Here is a 21578-nt window from a genome sequence, read left to right as displayed (position 1 = left end):
TGACTTTGGGCAGAGCCAAACCAGGAAAGAAATTGACTGGCAGACCAGAGACCTAGGAAGGACATAGCATATGGGATCCTAAACTACATTGTGATACAAGGTCCCTTCCAACCCCTAAAATTCTGAGAATCTGTGGTATATACATAGGTACCTGACACAGGTTTTAAAAAAGGTGGGAATATCTGAAAATGCATAGGAGAAAAATGTTCATGTCAAAGAGGCAGAAGAAAGTTGTTGATATTAATCTGTATGATATCCCTATACCTAGCAAAAATAAAGGTTTTGGAGAGAACAGGCCTGACATTTGTTGTCTCATCTGCACTAAAAAATTCCTCCTAGTTGGACTTCATAGTTGCATAAGAAACTCAAAATTAAGGTAGAGAAAATGTTACTACCCAGTTTAGTTGATAACAGCAGACACTATTGTTTCCTTACTGCTTTTACATAGATCTGGATGCCCTAATCATACAATCAAGTCCAAGCATTAACCCAGCATTGCCAAGTTCACCACTAAGCCATGTGCCTAAGTAACCACATCTCCACATCTTTTAAATACCTCCAGGAATGGTGACTCATCAACTTCCCTGGGTAGCAGCCTGTACCAGTGATTGACAGGCCTTCTGGAAAAGAAGTTTTTCCTAAGGTCCAATCTAAACCTCCCCAGCAAATATTTTCTCCTGTTTAAAAAGAAACTTAACTATTCATGTCTCTTCTGATTCTTCCTTTTTTTTTTAGAAGAACACAAACAAGATAAAAAAGGTATAAAAGTGAAAATTTGAATCAAAATAGATTTTCTTAGAGGACATATTTTATTTGTTTAAAATGTATTCATAACTGTTTTACGAAGACATGTAATTAAGCCAATGTATATATCAGTGATGTGAAACAATAATTATACCTCAATAATAATAATTATTAATCCAGATTCTACTTCATCCATTGAAATAGAAGTTGAACATAAATAATCCTTACTCTGGCCATAACATGAAGTCAATTCCATACCTCTTTTTTTTTATATCAGCATGAAGTTGGCTCTGATCTTTAATAAATCCATGGGTCTTGAATGGAAGGTATGAATCTGCTTCGTAAGGATCAGAAGATAAAGCAGTATGCCTTAAACCTTTGTTTTCTCCACTTTTCATTGGCCTTTGATTTCCCTCATTTGGAACATATATACCTTGATCATTCTCTTCAAGTGAGGGAGTTGAAGAGCTCTTAGACATCAGGATTGAGTTTGTAGGATTCAGAAATGTGTCATGGCTAACACTACCTTCATGAACATATTTAGTCTTTAAATCTTCAGCCTGCAGGAAAAAAAAAAAAAAAGAATGGTGGTAAGAGGTAGTAACAGGATGTACTGTCAGGGAGCAAGGATCAGATTAGTCTGACATTTTATCTTTTGTTATATGGTTTGCCTTCCCTGTCTTCCTTCCCCCCACCCCCCATTACTTTCTACACTACATGAAACAAAGGCAGGTTAGATGGTTAGAAGTTTCTAGACCTTGCATTACTTTTTTCCCCATAATTACAGTCGCTATGAATTACTTGCAAGTTTAATGGATTTCTCACTCATATTTATATTTTTGTTAAAAGTACTGATTCATTTATTTATAGCTTTTATTAAAACATATGCATGCATGTGTTTTAATAAAAGCTATAAAATGGGAGACATACGGAGAAGTGGGAGACATATGGAGAATTCAAACATTCTGCAATTTAATTTGGGAAAATCAGCCTACACATTATGCAGTTGTAATTTTTCAGGACAAATTTCTTAAGCTTTGAGATAAGTATACAAGACCTGGAATGAATGTTCTCCAGAGGAGGAAGGGAAAAGATTTTTTTTGTCATTAAGCAATTACAGGCATGAAGCACGCCTCCTCTTACACAAAGACAGGAATGCAGTTGGAAATCATGTTTTCTCAGGTATGGAGATCAGGATTCAGACACTGGTAACAAATAATTCTTTACGCAACTGAGGCTGAACTCTCCTGTTGTCTTTGCAGAAGATACTAAAATACCATTTATTATCAGTCTTTTAGTTAGACGCTACTGTCATCTATTTAGACACTGAATGCAGCCAGTGAAAACACTCAACCTCCAAAAAGCACCTGAATAAAAGCAAGTAGAAAGGAAAGGACTGCAGGCAAAACCCTGGTCTTTTGGACTGCTGACTTCCTCCCTGTCCTGGTTTCAGTCAGGATGGAGTTAACTACTTCTGTAGCAGCGGATGGAATGCTGTGTTTGAGACTTAAAATGAAAGCAGTGCTGATAACACCCTGATGATTTTAGTTGTGGTCAAGCAGTCAAGGACTTTCTCAGTTATTCATATTTCTCTATTAATGAGAATGGAGGAGACGAAGCCAGGAGAGGTGACCCAAACTGGCCAAAGAGAGTATTCCATGCCAATTACGTCATGCTCAGTATAAAGGGGGGCTGGTGGGAGGAGGAGCGGGCGCCTCCAGGACGCGCGGTTTTAGGGGGACAGTCTGGTTCCGGGACGGCTCTGGCTGGCACAGCCTGAGTTGTGGGTTCGGTGAGAAACTGCATTGTGTATCAACAGCTTCATATATTTTTTGCTCTAAAGTCCTGTTAGCATTGTCATATTTTATCTTTCTGCTATTTTAGTAAACTATCCTTATCCCAACCCACAGGCTTTTGGTTTCTTGGTTTTGGGGTTGTTATTTGCCCCTTCCTTTTCCCTTCCCTTGCCTCACCCCCCCCGCTCCCTCTCCCCCTCCTCTTTTCCTTTAAAGAGCAGAAGGCTGCGTGGATCTCGGCTCTCAGCCGGGGTAAAACCACGACACTCCACTATCCCCACTTGAGATGCGTTACCATCCCTGCCAAAATGATGTTTCTCTCAGTAAAAGACAGAAAGAACTGCTGGCAGTTTACAGCAGCCCATATCTGCATTCAAAGATAGAGCACATGTGAGTCTGGAAGTACTTCTGTTATGTTATGTAGATGAGATGCACAAAGGAAAAAATGCTTCTCCCAGGTCTTATGCAGCTTTCCCTCCCTTCAAAGCTATTCCTGCCTGGGCAGCATTTCCCCTTGGCACCAGAGGGACCTTCTCCAGCAGTCCCTCTGGCTTCTGCTGCATGGTGCTTAAGACAGAATTTGGACCCAGTCAGCAATTTAACAAAGTTGAATGTGGCTGCATATTGAGCAAAGGTTAGCAATCCTAGCTGAAGGATCCCCCAGCTATATACCCAGGTAACGTCTGCATCTGAAAAGGAGCTGTATTTCTGCAGCTGTGCCCTTCCAACTTGGGTATTGTTAAAATCAAGGGTTCGCAGACTGCATGTACAGTTCCCTGCCACCACAGTTGCTCACCACTAGGTCATTATTCCATGCACCTCTCAGTATCTTTAGATGCATTTTGAACACACTGGCGTCTGACTGAAACTTCCATCTCAGCTGTCACAACAAACTAGATCTGCAGCAAATGAAGTGGTTGAAGTACTTCAGGAAATGGAAAAAAAAAATCACACTTGGAAAATCTCAACTTTCTTCTAACATTATGATGATCTGATCATTTCTTACTTCTATATTCCAACTTTCACCCCAGGGAGACCCCACAGCAGGTTACAAGTAAGTAAGTAAACCAGTTCAGCCATCATGGCAACACAGCTATATGCCACCAGAATTTGGCAGCTGTTTAACTACATACAACCGCTACACTCAAGAGTTGGACTAGTCCCCCCTGCCATCCATGGGGGATGGATTTCAGGCACAACATGATAGTGTAAAATATAATTTAGTCTGGACACTCTGGTGACAAATAAACCAGAAACATGAATACTATGTCAGGATCTCCAGTATCTGAATGCTTCGTGCCACTTGTAGGACATCAACTTTCACCTTGTCAGCAATAACTTATTTTTGTTGAGCCTATAGGCTTGACCACGAGCTTATAATTAACTTCTGAAATTAGCCAGCATCAGCAAATTTGTCTTCTGTCAATGTACATAGAATTCAGACAATCTGCATATGAGCAAGTCACACTGTGTTAATGTTTCTTAGAAAGAAGCAAATACAAACTAGCTCACAAACACACAGAAGAGACAGCAAGAGTTGCCTTAGAGTTCTTCCTACAGGCTAGGGAGAATAATTCCTATCATCAACTCAATCTGTTAAGAGACACAATACATTAGAGTAAGACATTAGCGCTTTATTTCAGAGCTTTACAAACTGTTGTAACAACAATGCTGATATATCCAGAAGATCCTACTAACACATAAATAAGCTACTTTAACAGAAGATGATGAAAAAATTGTCAAACGTTCAAACTTACTTGGTCTACTACCATGCAGTTGGCATACACTTCATCACTTCCACTCAGCATGGCAGAAAGTCTGGTTGTGGCAAAGAAAGTAGGTGGAGCCTTGAATTTCCTGAGCATATCAAGTGTAGAGTGTCTCTGCTCTGGAAAAAAAAAGAAATTTTGAAAAAATATGTCATGAAATCTCAAACAATTTTCTTCTCATGTATATATCTTGTCATAAAAATGGCAAAGTTAAACATTCAGCACCAAATCTTAGGATTAAATTTTGAGTAGTATTTGTACAGCCACTCAAAAATCTGCCTATTTTGTAACTGCCTAACACTTGCTGTATGTTCCAAGAACCCTATAGTTGGTAAGACGTGTAACTTAAAAACCAAAATGTTCCTGTATCTTGGTTCGCAAATCCTTCTATTCTCCATCTAAACTAGAACTTTGCAGAGATCTAGGGTTGTAGAAGCACACAGGAAAAGATTTACTGGCTGGGATGAAATCTGTGTGATTATGGCCTTAAACATTAAATACCTATCATCTGATACATTATACAAACGTATAATGCATTTAACTGTTCAACTGCAGTTAAATAATGATTCTCCTAAAGCGCTCTACCTACCATAAGGAGCATAAATACCAATCTTAAACCAATAAAGCAGATAATTACTTAACAGAAAACAAAAAAAATTGAAGAGAAATACAAATAAGATACCACTGACGGTGCTTTTACAGGGTGACACCAATCAATCAAGATTTCACCCATGAACAAGATGTTTGGTATGAAGACTGCATCTGGTCTTCTCTTGGTAAAAAAAAATGAGAAATTAACAGGTTCAGCAGAAATCATTAACAGAAGTTCAGAGGTTGGGTTACAATAGTGTGTTCATGACTGCAAGCAGTATAAAAAGCTGCATGGGCTGACTATTTCATGGCTTTGAACAGCAACAAACCAAGTTCTACAGAAATGCTGTCAGTGTGTCCCACAGGGACACTAATCTTAAAGCTGCCTGTAAGTATAAAGAGCATGCACCAATCCAGCTTTTGATCTCATACTTAAGGCCTGATACTATCTTCTGATTGTAAAAGGATACAGTTTGACAAAGTGGAAAACAGTCTTGTTCTAGACTCTGTGAAAACAGGACACACAAAAAAAAAATACCACAGTTGTAATGTAATTTTGAGATGCTGTTACATCACACATTGCCATTGGAAGTAACATTAAGTATGGTGTGATAAAGTATCACAGCCAGTAAAATATCCAAATCAAATTTTAAAAACTCAATATACTTAATTCCAGTTCACTTCTTATTGAAAATTTTGCAAAAAATCCTTCTTAGTCTCCTTCGTTTTCTGCAAAGGTGGAAAGAAATAAGTTTTCCCCAGGCTATATTCCAAAAGCAATGTAACTGCTTTTTGGAAGATCACAGAACGATACCGCATGATTTGGGTTGGAAGGGCACCTTTAAAGTTCATCTAGCTCAACCCCCATGCCATGGGCAGAGACATCTTTCACTGTATCAGGTTACTCAAAGCCCCATCCAAGATGGCTATGGCCATCAGATTTCAAGAAAAGTTATAATGAAGAAACATCACTGGATTAGAAACTACACTTGTCAAGGTCTGGGGCACTGGTTCCTTTGGAAAACAAAGAAAAAAAGGAAAAAAAGGAAAAGAAAAAGCCCCTGACCACAACAAAAACTGCAATGCTACACCACGACTTTTATTTCATTTTAAGATTCTATCAAGAACTTACCCCGTTCTATACTTAGAGAAAACTGTATATTCCCATTTAGAAATGGCACGGTATGAATTATTTGGTTTCTAGTCCCAGCAGGCCTTGTAGGACTTCCATACCACTAAAGCATCCTTGTGCTTCTTACTTTGCTTGTCCCTCTCACAAGAATTTTAACATACTTTTAGTGATTGCCATTTTGAGAACTGCTAAGGCTACATTTGTGTCTCCTAAGATACCACAGTCTTTGTTTATAAATAGCATAGAGGCATTGATTACTACAGCAGTTCATCATCAGGCTTTAGAAGCTACAATCATACAGACATGTCATTTGGCAAAACTGGCGGTACTTTCTTGTGGCAAGTAAAGCTTTCTTTTTCTGGAACCCAACAACCAGAAAGAAAAAACATACTAGGTTCTCCATTGCTTCCTGTGCAGTTATTACATGTTGCAGCATGCAGACACCCTTGTATATAAACACATTCAGTACAAGTGGCAAGGGTGGTATTTGGCTTCAGTGCTGCACTGCAAAGGTGGATACGTACCCCTGAGGGCAGCCCAGGCATTAGGGATACCCAAGTCACAGTGAAACCTGGGACTATGGAGACAGTTCTTGTCTTCAGCAAGTCCCCACTACTGAGTTCTCTACAGTCAATGGACAGCACTATGAATTACACATCTCAAGACAGGAATAACAAAATCCCCCTATTACTTCACAGAACCACAGAATTGTAGGGGTTGGAAGGGACCTCAAGAGATCATCATGTCCAACCCCCCTACCAGAACAGGTTCCCTAGGACAAGTTGTACAGGTAGGCATCCAGATGGGTCTTGAATATCTCCAGAGAAGGAGACTCCACAACCTCCGTTGGCACACTTACCTCACATTTTTATTCATACAGCATCCTCTAATATCACATTTTACATTATTCTAAAATTCGTTAAGAGAGTAACAACCTAAGTAACAACTTCTGAAGAAAGCTACTGCAAGTGCAAGAAGATAGATTGAAATACACCATCTGCAATACTTTCCATAGGTAAATATTATCACTGCTATATGCTGTATGTTTTTCTGGTGATGCTCCAGTCAGTCTTTTGTTAAAGGTGAGATACCTAAATAAATATTTCTTGTGGTTCTAAATGAACAGACAAAAGGTACCAGGTTATTTTGGGGCTTTTTGTTGCAATATGACCCCACTGGTACCTTCTTACTCCCACTCTACACGCCAATTTCAAACATGCATGAGGAGACAACTACATCAAACTAACTTTGTAACAAGAAGCATTTGAAGACTTTGCTGAATGCAAGGGAGAGCATTATTAATTACATGTTGGCAGTGCTAGTAACTTATTTCCACTGGACAAGCTCACATAGTTTAAAAAGTGATAAAACCATCAGAAACACCCACATGACACACTGCATTCCTAGAACCCTGCAAATTTGTCTCCAGCCTGCCTCACTAGCTACAAGTCATCTCAGTAGTACTGAGATCACAAGCAGACCTTCCTCCAGGTTAACATAGTGGCAGGGAATAGCTTGCTGCAGTGGTTACTGGCAACATGCATCAAGGCTGTCTTTGCCTGAAGATTAGGACTATCAACAAAATGTATTTTTGAAGAAAACATCTGAAAACCCTCCTCTACCCATTCAAAATGCTTATTCTCATTGCAGATGCAAATCTTCAGCATAGTTTACGGAAAGACACATAAGATTGCCAGGGCAAACTGGCACTTCATGCGAGGGTGATGGTGTCCCAGAGTTGTAGGTGTGAAAGGTGTCAGTAAGGGATTTCAAGTGCTTACTAAGGTAAAAATGACACAAATATGACACAGCTAAGTTGTTCTGGTACTACAACAACTGAGACGGCTCACCAAGCTGATCCTCTTGTCAGAGCTGAATGCTCTCTGGCTATATACTGTGCCATGGTCACAGAAACAGAGTAAAACAAAGGCATGTCCACTTTAGCATGTGGCTCTGTGCCACCCCTGCACAGTGCTCTGGCTCTCTGCCATCTGTCTGGTAAACAGTCAAGAAAGACATATGGGCTATTTAGATGTAGGTGATCAAAAGCCACAGCGCTGAGAACGATAGTCTCCAAACATGGACAAAATAAAAGACCTTGCCCAATGAATAACCGGGCACGAGTTTTCTACATCTTCCACCGTCTTGTCCTCAAAGTTATATAGCAAAGGCTGCACATTTTACCAAGCATACAAGTTTATAAAAATACTTTAAAAAAACACAAACAAACACATGACCATGATAACAATAATTCAAAACATGTTTTGTGTTGGCATAAGAAAATATATAGCCTTCAATGACCTGTGTTGGAAAATGGCTATGACTGTTTTTCCACAAAAATAAAAATGTAAATTGTGCTATGAGAAACTGCCCAGCAAGAGAGAAGTGAAATGCACTAAATGCCAGGAAAGAAATTACTAATTCCCTTCGTCAGATTCAATGAATAGTTTTCAGACAGCTCATCACATTTACCCCCAGCAATCTGAGCAGGGGTTAATGTGTAACTGGAAGGAACAGAGCTATGAGGTCAGTGAAAAATGCAGACAGCGAAGTGCATGGGTCATGAAGGACTGCAAAATACTTCTCTAAATCCAGAAGCGATTACCTGAATGGGGGAAAAGAAATCCACACGTTCCTGGCAAGGGGCTGACCAAAGTGACACTGAAGTCTGCAGGTGTGGACCACACAACCAGTTTCAATGGGGGATCTGAATCACTGATTCAGGTGTCTTAGTGATTCTTTCAGGCAGTACAATTACTTGTGACAGCAAAATTAAGTAAGTACATAAGAACAGTTCTCCACAGGGTGTAAAGTGGGCCTTCAAGTGCTGTTGCCATAAAGACCAACATTTAACTGTTCTAAATCTGTTGAGTGGAAATCAAAGCACTCTGCTTGCTACATACTGTGTATGGAGAGGATCAGGCATCTAGATGCTAGAAATCATACCAACATGACTTTCATCATTGTCATCTAAACAAGAGACATAAGAAAGTGTCTTTTTCCAACAGGGGATTCACAGCCCTGACTTCCCCCCTGCAGCAGGCACCTTATCATAGAATCAGAGAATCACAGAATCACAGAATCATAGGGGTTGGAAGCGATCTTGAGAGATCATCGGGGCCAACCCCTCTGCCAAAGCAGGCTCCCTAGCTCATATTGCACAGATAGACATCCAGACAGGTCCTGAATATCTCCAGAGATGGAGACTTAATAACCTTTATTTATGCCATGCACACACAACCTCAGCAAGCAGGAGGCATGCTTGGCTCCAAAGGCGTGCAGGCTGCACTTGGCTTCTGCTGGACCCAGAAGTTCAGGGGGAGGGCAGGGGCTCCACCACCCAGTCAGAGCGGTCCCCAAGCAGGTACAAAAGCTGACCCTGGGGCACACAGGAGACTTTAAATCTCAAAACACTGATGTGTATGGTGCAAAACGGGGTGCGCAACTTTCCACTTTGGGCTCTCCCACCAGAGGTCTGCAGAGTTCCTTTGCCTCCCAGGCCTTGCCCCCAGACCAGAAACCAACAGCCTGCCCATTTCAAAGGAAGAGAAGAGGCTGACATTTCACTGCCCCATCAGCTGGAGCACCCAGCTCAGGTACACAACAATCACTACATGACTTTCGTGTTGGGGAGGAAGAATCCCACATCAACTTCTGCTGGGTGCTACAGGTGTCTTGTCCACTGAGACCTGAGCACTTGCATGAAGGAAATACAGCAGCAAGGTACACACCCCATGCCTGTGTGTCATGTTCAGATGCTACCAAAAAACCCCCACAGATCACAATTGCAGGTGATGACCCTGCAAGTCCCTTTAGAGAGTCACTTCTCCCACCCTGTGGACAGCCAGGATTTCTGTTCTCCAAGCACAACTGAACCACTGCACTTTACTACTAAAACATGCACATGCACTCAGGAGCACTTTCTTGCTCCAACAACCCTACATATATGGTCAGCTGTTCATAGATGTTACATGTGTTGGTATACGACTAACAGTGCTAGGAATATGGTAACATGCACGTACCAGATCTGTATACAGTGCTTTATAACAGGTGAAGTATTACAAAAGAAGAAGAATGCTATCTAAAGGCAAAAAAAGTGACAACAAAAGTGCCATGATGAAGGATAAGAGCACAGCTACAGCATTTATAGATAAAAAGATAAAATGAGTTGGAGAGATGGAAAAAGCACATACCATGCAACCTGCAACCCATTTAATCCTCTTTTCAAATTGCACGTCCATCCATACACATTGCAAAAACTCCTTTGAGCTTGGGAAATACTGGATTTCCCCATGAATAAAAGTAAAAAGTTCAGAAAGTGTTCTTTACATTTTTCACTCTAAAACTAGGTCAAAGTCTCAGTCTCAGTCTGTGTAAACACAATTCTCCTGGCTCATTGACTTTAATGACACTGATGGATCTTACTTCTCTTATTTGTTTTTTCCCTTTCTGAAACACAAAAAAGCAATTTTATGTAAGGAAGCACAAACTATGTTCTTTCCCATTCTTTCTCTTCATTTCTTTGCTTTTACATGTAGTAAAAATTTATCTTTGCTCATTAAAACTTTCAACAATAATTCTTCCTCTGTTTTTATTTTTTTCTAAATCCAGTACTAAGGGATCCTGTGGCATTGTAAGCCCACACTCCCTCTGCCATTCCAAATCATCTTGGAGGGTGGAAAAAACCAAACATATCAGCCTAGCCAATTTTACCCCATTTCTCTTTTCTCTTAAAAAAAGCATTGATTGCAATACCTCAGAAAATTCTTTTTACTCACACTCCCACCGGGTTCTCCTCCAATATCTTTCCAACCCAAAATCTCACAATCCAGAGAGCTTTTCTTAGGGATTTTGCTACTTTGTCTCCCTCCCATTGTTAGTCAGATTTACCTCTTGACTTCTGTTCTTATTTATAACTCAACTCCCCTCTGCCTGTCCAGCAATACTAACAAGAATGATACAGTTTCTTTAATACATTCACAGTTCCACACTGATTTCATTCTAAATTTCCAGACATTCCCTTACGAGTCCCAAACCTTCCTCTTCCTTGTTCCTGGTATACTCTGTTTCCCTCTCTCTTTTTTTTTCTCTCTCACAGACACACTGCAACTCAAGCACTCACCACTCACACCAGAGTTAACTCATTTCACTCACACCAACCGTTTGTCAAATCCAAATCACTTTTCAAAAAACAGTTCCTTGTAACAATATCCAAAGTCAAGACCAATCAATCAGTGTCACCAGAGCATTAGTGGGAATCAAACCCTGGTCTCCCATGTGACAGGCAGAGGCTCTCCCACTGGCCACAGAGCAGCACGCTGTTACAGAAGTTCGCAGCAGAACTCCACACTCACTTTGTGCTTAATTAAACTTCTCAGTCACCCCTGAACAAGATCATAGAATCATAGAATCATAGAATGGTCTGGGTTGGAAAGGAATCCGAGGATCATAGAGCTCCAACCCCCCTGCCACAGGCAGGGACAACAACCTCCAGGCCTAGATCTACACAAGGCTGCCCAGGGCCTCATCCAATCTGGCCTTGAACACCTCCAGGGACGGGGAATCTACTACCTCTCTGGGCAGCCTGTTCCAGCACCTCACCACTCTTTCTGTAAAAAACTTCCCCCTAATATCTAATCTAAACCTTCCCTCCTTTAGCTTTAGTCCTTTATACGATAACTCCAAACCAGAATACTCACTCCATACAGTTATCAAGATTCAGATTATTAGCAGCATTCACATGCTACTAACCAGGTGTATACAATCAGGCACTGGTAACCTGGTATACGACACTCACGTGGGATGTCTCCCAACGGTTTACAGTATCCCCAATGACCGGTCTCCATAAACCAAACACCAAGATACCCAAGTATACCAGTTACAGCCAGGTATCCGCCAAACCAGGAGCTCAAGTAAATTTAAAAGAATACCTTAAAAACCAGAGGATGGTCCTTGTCTCTGCTCCTGCAGTGAGCCGAACAGGGCGAGGAGTCCCTCTGGGAAATCCCAGGGCGCGCCTAGGGAGTCCTGTTCCTTACCGGATCCTGCAGCCGAGCAGAGAGGGTCCCATCTGGGTCGCCAAACTGATGCCTCATAAAGCCGGAATCAAAACTCAATAGCCTTGGTGACTATTAAGCAAGGATCTTTTATTGCAGCACTGGGCACACAGGGGATCGCTCCTCCAAATGTGTGCGCCCATTAAAGCCAAATTTCTCATATTTATACAGATTAACTATACACATTCATTATAATTTCTAAGAAAAGTCAAGGTTATGCAAATTATTTCCAGGAAGTCATTTACATTAACTTCTCCCAGATAGAGCATGCTCAGTGACACTTAGGGGGTCTCCCGGTGGTCTTCAGGCGCCTTCCTCACTCTCAGCGCGTGCTCTTTACGTTTCTTCTCTGTGGTTATCTGAGCTCAAAAACACATTCCTTTTCACTGAAAACAAGATATACTCTGTCTCCCAATTGGTCGTCAGTCTCACCATCCATGACTCCCCTATCTTCTACTCCCACCAGCTTCAAGGCTGCTACACTATTGTTATGGTTAAGTTTTGAAGCTGCTCTCACAAGCAGCTTACACAGTTACAGCTTTCTCTTAAACTAATCTATTCTTAAAACCATGAAAATTCTTACATCAAAGTTATATTAATTGTCTCTTAAGCTACACCTACATCAATCCACTCAGCATGATTACATTTCATTGAATCATTCCCCCCTTTTCATTATCTTTACAAATTCTTTTGTAATCTCATTTTATACTATTCTGTCTTAATGATTTTGAAAAGTATTCACCTGTTTCTACTTGATGTGTTATTTTATTTCTCCTCCAATCCCTGTATGTTATAGTGGTCTGTTTTCAACACCACAAAGAACATTGAATCACCACACAAGAAATTAAAACTAAAATACTTATCAAAATAACAAAAGTGAAAAGTTGTTTGAGCCAGGCAAAGTTTGGGAGCCAAGAAGTAAGCTTATTCCAAACTTCTTTAAATCCCCATGATGTATCATCTTGAGCTACTTGATGAAGAATCTTTGTTTGCTTCCACATATTTTTTAAATCTGTTTCAATTTCTTTTTCCTGATTTATGTATGCACAACAGCTTTGATTTATTACCATGCACACACCTCCTTCCTTGGCCAGCAGCAGATCAAAAGCCATCCGATTGTGTCTAACTACGTTACTTAAGGAGGAAACTTCTATCACTTGTGTCCCTTTGGAATAACTCATGCTAGCAGATACGTTAAGTAGAGATTTTTCAACTCACTTACTCCAAGCCATGGGAGGAACTATCTAGCAAAATTGTGAAAAGCAGTTGGCTTGTCACAAACTAGGGGGTTTAGGCCCTTTTTATCTATTGTCCTCCGAGGGGTTCATAGAATTCCTGCTGGAGGGTGCAAGTGATTAAATATTTGGTCTCCAGGAATTAGATATCCTAAAGTACTTGTTCCACTCCATTTATGTGGTAATGCTTTTCGGTCCCTTCCATCTCCACATAGCCACCATAATCCTTTAGGAATACAGTCAAATGAAAAATCTCTCCTTAATCCCTGAATTACAGGGAGCAGACACCCACTTGGAAGTGTTTTGAAAAGAAGCTTTTCTTTTACATTGGTCAAAACACAAACTCCAATTTAGGGCTATGAAAGTTGCTAACAGCACCTGGTATGGTTCCTCTCACTTTTCCTAAAGTGGATCACCTTAGTTACCTCTCTTGCCAGTTAGTTCTGCAAGGAAGTGCCTCTGGCCATCCAGAAAAGGTGTCACAGACTCACAGAAGAGATCAACCCCCCTGCCAGAGCAGGTTCCTTAGGACAGAAAAGTACCAGTAAGTGTCAGTAAGTACCAATCAGTATCTGTACTCCCCCTTTCCTTGGGAGCTCAGAGAAATCAAGTTGCCAGTAGTTCCCTGGTATGTTCAGTTTTCCAATGTTCCCTAATTGCACCCAGTTATCTGTGTTGGGGTTATTTTTCAAACATTACTGAGTCACTGTCAAATTGTAATATATATATATAGACAGAGATTCTTCCCTATTAATTTTGATTTAAAATTTATACAGGGAGTATAAATAGGACACATGCTCTGAAGTGGTGGTCTTTGATAATTCCCTTTACCTGTTAAGTATTATGGCAGCTTCTGCTCATCAACACCCTAGCCATCCTCTGCTCGATGTCATCCTTCAGCTGTTTAGAGAAGTATGCCACTGCTCTTTTATAGGGTCCAAAATGTTGAGCCAGAATTCCCAGGTTTACTCCTGGTTTTTCATGTCAAAAGAGCAAGTCCAGAGCTCTCGTAAGTTCCTTTTTAAGTGTATTAAAAGCTTCCTAGGCCTCTTTTGTCCTGTTGAGTAGGGTTAATTTTCAAGAGGTCATAAAGAGGCTTCACTATTATTCCACAACTGACACCAGCTCACAATTCTGAAAAACGTTCTGAGTTCTCTTACCATCTGAGGGTCTTACAGATGGCTTCTTTTGCTCAGTGTCCAATTCTCCTTGTCTTACAGAAATTTCACATCCCAGATAGGTTACTTATTGTTGTACCATTTCAGCTTTCTGTTGAGAGACTCAATATGCATTTAGCCCCCTAAAATTCAACAAACTTGTTCCTTGAATTCAGTCAGGTTTTGTTTCAGTTACTGTTAATAGGCCATTCACATACTGCAGAAAGATTTCGTCTCTGGAGGGAGGGTCTCATGCTTCAAGTTCTTGTGCAAACTGATTCCCAAAGATTGATGGATTTATTTTTAAAACCGTGGGGTAACACTGTCCTGGTAAGCTGGGTTCTCCTACCAGTGGTAGGATTTAAAATGCAAATAACTTTTCATTTTCTCTGGCTAATGGCAGGCAGAAGAAAGCATCTTTTAAGTCTAAGACTGTAAACCAAACCTGTGTATTCTTAAGCTTTGTTAGCAGTGTTGTTGCAGTTTTGTGTAGCTGTGCTTTTAAGATGGCTTTTGCAAGCAGCAGAGCTACAGCCCTAGACAGTAAACACCGGTCAACCCAAAGCCAAAGTCACGCCTGACCAAGGCTGCACAAGTGTATAGAGATTAGCTACCACCGGGTGCAAATCTTTAACAATATTATTTATTGTCCTGAGGTCTTGTACTATTCAATATGTTCCATTGGCTTTTAATTGGTAAAATAGGAACATTATATTCTGATTCACATTCCCTGTAGAAGAAAAGGGAGGGGATCCTAATTCATCTGGTTCTGGTATTTAATCCCCCTTTTTCTTCCAGAAGCCCCTTTCATGTAACACTATTCTACACGCAGAGCAGCATCTCTTCACCTCACATAAACTTGCTGGTCGGTGCCTTTCAAACTCCTTAAAACACCCTTTATCATTCTGACAACATTTATAACACCTCCCAAAGACTTCTCTACAAAGAAGGACAATGTCTAACTGCAGACAGAAACTGACCCTGCCACCAAAGACAGTAACGGACCCTTTTGGTTTCCTTCACAGAAAGCAAAAGATTTCCCTCCTCATCCCAGTAAGATTTTTGTATATAATTTTAAAAAAATCAATTAGCTGTTAAGGCATATTTGAATGAAATTAAAACAACTGTAACCAGCAGAGCTTTCTGCAGCTGCTGCCGTGCTGTGCAGCTCCCAGGGTGTCAGAACTGCTCAGTGAGAGCTACGCATGCAACCAAAAGAAAAAAGTAAATGCACTAAGAGAGTAAAGAAATTAAAACCATTTTAAAGAACAGTACATAATTTGCAGCAAACACTATCTTCTCACTTAACATATTCCAACACCGTTATCCACAAAAGCATAACTAAAAGTGAGGTAGACTTCTGACAGAAAGAAAATCTATCTCAGGCAAGCTGTTTATAGCCACCTGCACACAAGCAGACAATGAAAAGGAGGCAGAGCTGTTAAGCAAGAACCATTTAAAAGAAGACAGCTTTTTCTACCTGGTTTGGATGCCCTTCTTCGAATCCTCATTTTAGGTAAGGAAGGCCAAGAGTAATTAAAAGGTGAATCAGAGTCTGAGTCCATTTTTGTGCTAAATAAACAGAGAGCAGATTCCCAAAGTTGCACTTTGCTGTTCTCAATAGCAAGTCAAGTCTAAGAGTGATGTAAAATAAAGGAATGAACAAAGAAGGATCAAATTGCCCACTAAGGGAGGGAGAAGCTGTAAATGTTTGCTCTCTTCAGGCGTCCAGGCATGTAGACAGACCAGGCTGCAAATATTAAGGCAGAAGCAGAAGTTAAAGTATGAGAGCTTGGAGTGGAGCTGTTGCATCGTGGTCCAGAGCTATTTGAAAGGTCACTGTGTGCCAATGAATCATTAACTCACCTTTCCATTTTGATGTAAATGAAAACAATAGGAGCTGAGTAAGGAATGAGAAAATAGGTCTCAAAAGTAAACAAACTACTGCAAGCTTTTCCAAAGCTTTGTTTCCACGTTAAAAGTGGGCTTTACATGGACTCTCAAATTAAGGACAGGCAAAATGCTGGAATTAAAGAAGCCAAAGATTAGCAGTAAACGAAGAGCACTAATCAATCTGCTAGACCCTAAATTTCTGCAGAGCAGTACACTTCCTCTCCGTGTTTACAACTTTGGCAGACCTTAGGATGTTGCAGCTGGAAAATCAGTGATAACCCACTCAAAATCTGTCACTCACATCTTTCTAGCTCAAATGAGCTTAAAGCTTAAGTGTTACAAAGAAAGATTACACTGTCATTAGAGGGGCTCTCTTTCCAATAATATTTAGTCTGAATAGTATTTTCTCCTTCACACAGTTACCAAGTTAGACAGTGAATCATAAGGATTTTGTAGAGTTGGCACCTTTACAGCTCTGGTCTAACCTCACAGCAATGCACAATACAGCTAGTGACTAATTTACAACAAATCCTCCATTCTTACACAGTCTCCCTGAACAACTCATAAGCAATTAGTATTCAGTAGGAACTCATTATCCCTTCCCCCAACATCTTTACACTACACAAACTACATTTTTTTAAACAGGCTCAAATGTGACTATACAAGAGCTAATACAAAAAAAAAACACCTCATATCCAGTGTTTCTTAAGCAGCTCTACCAAACATTTCTTTTAGTTAGTCCACAATGTATGTGTTTTTGTATCACACATAAAGGAGGAAAGAGAATGTGGATCAGCTTAAATGTCAGTTTTTGGAAGATGATGACATTTGAGCTTGTTAACATTCCTTACTTCACTTCAATTATTTTTCAGGCTGCTGAGGTCTGCAGTGCTACTTCTGTATTATGTTTCAAGTGATTCCTCAATCCACATTTCAGTCTGAGATAACAACGTATTTGTTGAAAGACAATAATGCAATTCAAATGCAAATTTAATTCAAAACCCATTAGAAAAATAACTATCAGTTTTTCAAGGATAAAATAATTATTATACAAGTACATCATAAAGTGCACAAATTACATAAAGTACAATTGAAACACATCATTGTTCCACCCTTCCCTTAACTGAAGTTCTGCCAGCTTTGTGAAGCCTGAAAAGAATAATTCGCCCCAGACTTTGGAAGCCTTAGACTTTCACTTTAAATATTAGACACTCCCACAGACATTGTTTGATTTATCTATATAATCAACAACCCCAGGAATTACAACAGACAATGGATGACTGAAAATACAGAGAGGATATAAATCCACACTTTAAGCATCCACATCAAAATATCTCTACTCCCTGGAATGTCAGGTTCAAATTGCACTGAAAAATCCCCTGGGTATCTGGGAATGCAGGCACTGACGTACACCTTCCCACCTGCACACCATCCAGGGCACTCCTCTGCCTCCCATCCTGGCCACACTTTTAGATAAAAGGAAAGGACAGAGCATATCTGTTGGATAACCTGTTTGCTTAGGAAATGCCTTCCCAATTGCTCCAACACAAAAGATTTCCCCTCTATGCACCAATTTTCCCTACCCAAGTGTGCTACTCTCTTGCCCATTGATTGCGTTTAAATCCAACCGCAACGGAAGTCTTTGTTTCAGACATGCACAAGGCAGTGCTCCATGGGCAAACAGCAGCTTGCATATTTTACATTGGCTTTGAAATTTCTCACCTTTCCATTTTAGCAATTATTCCTTTGTTCTGCTTTATGAGAAACAATATGCTTTACTTCTGTGGCATCTCCATTTGAGCATGGTTTCTCTACATTGACCAGTTCTGGCTTTTTCATTTATCCATTCAACTAAAATACACTTTTTCACCCATACTGGTCTTCCTGGACTTCTCTTTAGGCCAGGGAGGGATAACTAGAACCAAACAAAACACTCATAATGCAGAAATGCAGCTGATGTATTTAATAGCATTAAAATATTTTACATGCCAAGACATTTACTTTCCTGGATGACCTCTGTACACTACATAGATGCCTTCACTGACTGCTCAGTTGTTGCTTGCTCCGTGCTTTAAACTAGCAGCATTCATTTATAACCTTCTAATACAAATGAGCAATTAAGGGCTGTTTAATATTTTTTTTTCAACAGCAGCCCTATTACAAAGCTACAAAACATCTACTCTGATAAAACCCTAATTGTTTCTTCCTGCCATTTATCCTCTGTTTCTTGGTCAAGTTTTTAAGCTTTTTACCCACTTACTCCAGTCTCCCCTGAATAGGATCTTGCACCAGGAATTTGTCCAGGCATTCTGAAAGCACAGATAAATTACCAGCCTTAACCCCTATTTCTGAAGGGTTAATTGAATATCACTCATATTTGCTCTGTTCAGGCCGTTTGAAAGATTATTTTTTTCTAGTTTGTAAAACTCCTTTACACAGCCGTGAAAGACCTCATGCTGGTATTTTGCCAGAAAGGGCTTTGCCTCATAGTCTTTGGCTAAAAATATTTTTTCTTCCTGTTCTTGCACTTTGTGGGATGGTCCAACCCACTTTTTACCTGCCACTCTTTGTTTCCAAAGTCATGGCAGTTGCATGCAGCTGGCACAGAGATCTTGCCACATACAAGATAAAAGGTGCTTTTTAGTTAGAAAATATTAACCTTACTTCAAATGATAAAATGTTTTTAATTATGTATACCAAGTAATAGATGAGAAGATAAAGAACAAATGCGGGGTTTGTGTGCATTACCTATGGCTAATGTTTTTGATAAATAATGTAATGGCTTAAAGTTTTTCACCCAATGCTTCCCAAAACACATCTGTAGGATATAAACGTTTTTCAGAGATATTACAGTCTATTGTCTATTGTCTGACCATTCCTGCGGCTCATGGCAAGACGGAAGGAAGCAGAGGAATGTCACCAGCATCCGCTGACTCCATGGAATGACACTGTTGCCCCCCCAGTGCACTCAGAGGACAGCCCTTTGGTGCCAAGCGGGTGGGCTCCCTCTCCCCAAACACTGCTAAACCACAGACTGGCAACTCTCTCTTGGACAGACCAAGAGGAGAAAACCTCTATGGGCCCAGTGCACTCTCCCCAGATGGAAAAAGGATGTACAAGGGATGGAAAGTGTGGCTACTGCCCCCAGAAACAGGTCTGGAGAGGGTCACCGGTGGATACAGCCAAGATGAGAGCTGCCTGAACAACAGCTCTGCCAAAAATGCCCTGCCTGGTTTGTTCTGGGCAGACTGTCCTCTGACATTAGGATGAAGCTGATTCCCCACACCCTGCAATCATTTCACAGAGTTGCACAGAAGGCGCTGACTAGGAAAGATGGTGCAGAAAGGTGATCTTGTCCACCGTCCTCTGTCACCCACAAGCACATGTAGCTTTTCTACCTACTTCACTTCTCAATTTCTTCCAAAATTGAGGATCAGCCAACGTACCTAGATATAATGCCTGCATTACCCTACAGTAGATTTAGCAATTGTGTTCAAAACTCAGTAAATGTGAATCAAATGCCACTAAAAGCAAAAGCTACCAACTAGATCCCACATACCAAGCACCTTCCAACCTCTAACATTCCACCTGCCCAGAGTGATGGTGCAATGGCTGTGCAACAGCCTTACAGGATGCCTTATCACACATGTTTTTACCACCTCTCTACTCTACCAAAAACCTGGGTGTTTCTTATGAAAGTTTATACTGGAATAGCCAGAGAAACAAACATTGCCACATCACTGCTGCTCCCCTTCTCCAAATGATTGATGAACCAATTACTGAAAAACATAGAGCCAAGCCCAGATCCTTAAGATCTTGGAAGACAACCTCCCCCACTTTTTTTTATGACCTTCTTTATTGGTAAATTCCTGTTGGGTGATTCATGTGTCCAGCTTAGGGAACTAACCCATTTATTTCCCTATTTTGTGAACAAATATCTGCTGAGGCCTCCCACAAGTAACACAGCAGTTTGGGATTTAAACTCCTCAGCAGTGGATCTCAAAACGTCCCAGCATGTAGTTACTATCCATCATCACTGCCCACTGCATGGTGGATCCCATCTCTCCCACTAGTGCGCCACAGCAGGCTCCCCCCATCCCGCATCACCTGCAGGGGGACAGGACTGGGAAGGGCAGGGAGCAGGGCAGGGGAAGGAAGAGTGAGGAGTTTCTTGCATAGCATACTTTTCACTGCAAACACCCTTGCTTTTGACCATTTCAACCCTGATGAAGCCACAGGTTTTGACAGGGTGAAAGGTAACTAGAGTTATGCATCATAGAGCCTCTTCCTTCAACTACTAGTTTAAAGCACTGGAAAAAACCTTCTCTCCCATAAAAGGTCCAGGGTGAATTCAGGTACCAAACCTAGGCACATTCCAACATGAGATTAAATGGCACTAACCCGCTGAGCCCTCAAGCCTCCCATTTGCACATCCCCTGTGCAGATGTTCTCCACTCTTCCATTCAAATAGCTGATGAAACGTACCCACACTAGAGATCCCTTCTCCATAACAAGTGCCCCCTTGAGAAGCTGTATTCACAGATACCAGAAACGTTAATGAAAAACACAAAATAACAATACAGTACTATAAATTTGGGTCAATTTTTTGTTGACTTGTCTGTGCAGTTTCTTGGACACTATCCTGGAAACGAACAGAGATCAGCTGCTGCTGCCTTCACAGGCACTCTGCTGAGAGCAGCCAGCCACCCTACCTGGCTCTGAGAACACAGACCCTCTAAGTTTACTGAAACGCTGTGCAGTCACAGCAGGCTGCAGGAGAACCAGAGTGAATCTGTGTGTGCTACTTTCTGGATTACTTTAAGCTAAACTGCCAAGCCAATTGTCTCTATGCTCCGCTGCATTCACTTCCACATGAGTATATATCCTTTTAACCAACCTCAGACAGGGCACATGGAAGCACTGTGCTGCTGCAAACCATCCAGACCAAGAGGAGACAGTGCCATCTAAATTTATACCTAACTTCTTACTGCAAGTATGTTTCTAATTACAATATGAATTATGAAATTAATTCTGAGGCTCTTCTTTTAAGGTTTAATTTGAAACTAGCATGACAATTACAGATTGTCCTGGTTTTATCTGGCGTAGTGCTGTGTTTATGATTTAGGTTGAGAATAACATTGATAACACACTGATATTTTAGTTGTTGTCAAGCAGTCAGGCAATCTTTAGCTTCTCATACTGGCC

The 21578-nt window shown here is 40.7% G+C and overlaps 1 protein-coding gene across 1 annotated transcript in view; it reads right to left on the bottom strand.

Moving 5' to 3' along the window:
• The window catches only part of ARHGEF28 (Rho guanine nucleotide exchange factor 28), a gene marked incomplete at its 3' end in the record, with an annotated part of 127340 nt that overhangs the window by 49735 nt on the left and 56027 nt on the right, over positions 1-21578 (bottom strand). Inside the window, 2 exon segments of the mRNA XM_084278063.1 lie at positions 1003-1304; positions 4298-4428. Of these exon segments, the coding sequence (XP_084134189.1) occupies positions 1003-1304; positions 4298-4428 (433 nt within the window).

Source organism: Gallinula chloropus, assembly GCF_964237585.1.
Source record: "Gallinula chloropus genome assembly, chromosome: Z".
In the NCBI taxonomy this organism is placed as follows: Eukaryota; Metazoa; Chordata; class Aves; order Gruiformes; family Rallidae; genus Gallinula; species Gallinula chloropus.
The sequence above is the reverse complement of the archived record's forward strand: the minus strand, read 5'-3'. Positions and strand labels throughout refer to the sequence as shown.